The sequence below is a fragment of the Myotis brandtii genome, unplaced genomic scaffold, assembly GCF_000412655.1.
Source record: "Myotis brandtii unplaced genomic scaffold, ASM41265v1 scaffold314, whole genome shotgun sequence".
Classification (NCBI taxonomy): domain Eukaryota; kingdom Metazoa; phylum Chordata; class Mammalia; order Chiroptera; family Vespertilionidae; genus Myotis; species Myotis brandtii.
This window is the reverse complement of record NW_005362033.1, coordinates 1480412-1481946: the sequence shown is the minus strand read 5'-3', so window position 1 is coordinate 1481946 and position 1535 is coordinate 1480412. Positions and strand designations below refer to the sequence as shown.

The following is a 1535-nucleotide window of genomic DNA, read 5'->3' as shown; positions in this document are numbered from 1 at the left end:
AGGCCGCCCCGGTTGCCATGGCTGGGCTCGCTGGCTGCCCGCTCCACGGGCACCGGTCTGCATAGGTTGAAAACCGCCTGCTGCCCCTACGTGTCCCGCCCGCCCCAGGCGTCCCGGGGGAGGCTCCGGTGACCACTCCCCCTTTGCTGACGGGCCACTGGGCTCACATTCCAGCATGAGCATGGCAGCCAGGCCTGGGCTTGGCACCCCTCAGAAAACTGCCTGCCCCTCACCCTACAGGGGGCCAGACTGGAGAGGCACACTGGCTCTGCCAGCCCTGATCCACTGTGACCCACTGTGCAATGAAGGGGCTGGGAGTTTGGTTCCTGAGCCCTCACCTCAGATAGTCTAGAATCCCGCAGCCCAGAAACTGCCCTTATGCAGGAACCCCAGAGAGAGCGAAGACTCCAATTGGAGGGAGGGTCCGGAGGAAGCGAGAGGAACAGTATGAATGGGAATGTGGGTGGGTCAGGGTGGGCAGACAAGTCCTGCAGTTTTGTCCTCAGCCCAGATCTCTGAGGCAGCTGGGGATGGCGATGACAAGATCCCTTCCCCACAGGGACTTGGAAGGAGGTTCCGGTGCCTGTCTGCGCTGGGCATCCCTTGTTCAAGGCTCCAGAGGCTTGGGAAGCCCGGGGCTGTTCTCTCCAAGTTACAGATGGGTCCTGAGGCCCGAGGCAGCCGCTCACAAGGGCGCTGTTCCCCAGGACAGAACCCCCAAGCCTCCCTCTGACCTGTGCCCCCATACCTTGTTCCACCAGCTTTTGAGGCCAACCTCTTCCCAGGGGCCCCCATGGGGCAGAAAGGCAGCTTCGGGGCCCAGGCGGCAGGAAGCGGGGCAGGCAGGTGCTCGTGGCCAGGGCCGGTGGGTCCCCGCTGGCAGCCAGAGAGAGGCCCAGAGCAGACTCCAGGCTCTTGGCTTAAGGCTGGGTTCTGGGTCCTTGGTCAGCTGGGTGGGGGGCTGCAGGGTGGCAGGACCAGCGCGCTGGAGAGAGCTTGGTTTTTGTACCCGAGGCAGGACTACAGCAAGACGCCCAGGACCTGCCTGGTGCCGCTCACCTGCCCTGGGCAGGGGCCCTGGGGCACCAGTGGGCTTCAAGGGGGCTGGGGCACTGGGCAGTGTTCCCCAGCGGCGCCATGGTGGCCACGTGGCCCTCATCCTATCTCGAGCGGCCAGAGGGTGGGAGAGGCTGAGCCTTAGCACCTTCTGCTCTGGGAGAGAGTTCTTGGGGGGCTCTGGGCTTGGGGGCTCAGGCTCTGCTACTGGCCGGGGGTTCCCGGGGGAGGCCTCTTCTTTGGGCTTCTCAGGGCTGGGGCTGGCCGATTTGGTGAGCTCTCCAGGCCCCGGGTCATGGTGTCTCCCCAGGAAGACGCCAGTCACGGCAGGGTCTGCGTCCTCCAGCGGGGAGTCCCGGGACGGCCCGGGACCCAGGTGCTGGAGAAAGGGGTTCTCGGGTATAGGCGGTGGCCTGGAGAAGCCCCGGCGGCTGCCTGCCCGGCCTGGCCACGGCGAGGATGGGCGCTGGGGCTGAGGC

At 66.1% G+C, this 1535-nt stretch overlaps 1 protein-coding gene across 1 annotated transcript in view; it reads right to left on the bottom strand.

Moving 5' to 3' along the window:
• Positions 1-1535, bottom strand: part of MYO15A (myosin XVA) — a 61426-nt gene that overhangs the window by 56732 nt on the left and 3159 nt on the right. Inside the window, exon 4 of the mRNA XM_014542804.1 lies at positions 749-1528. Within this exon, the coding sequence (XP_014398290.1) occupies positions 749-1528 (780 nt within the window). The remainder of the gene's footprint in view (positions 1-748; positions 1529-1535) is intronic.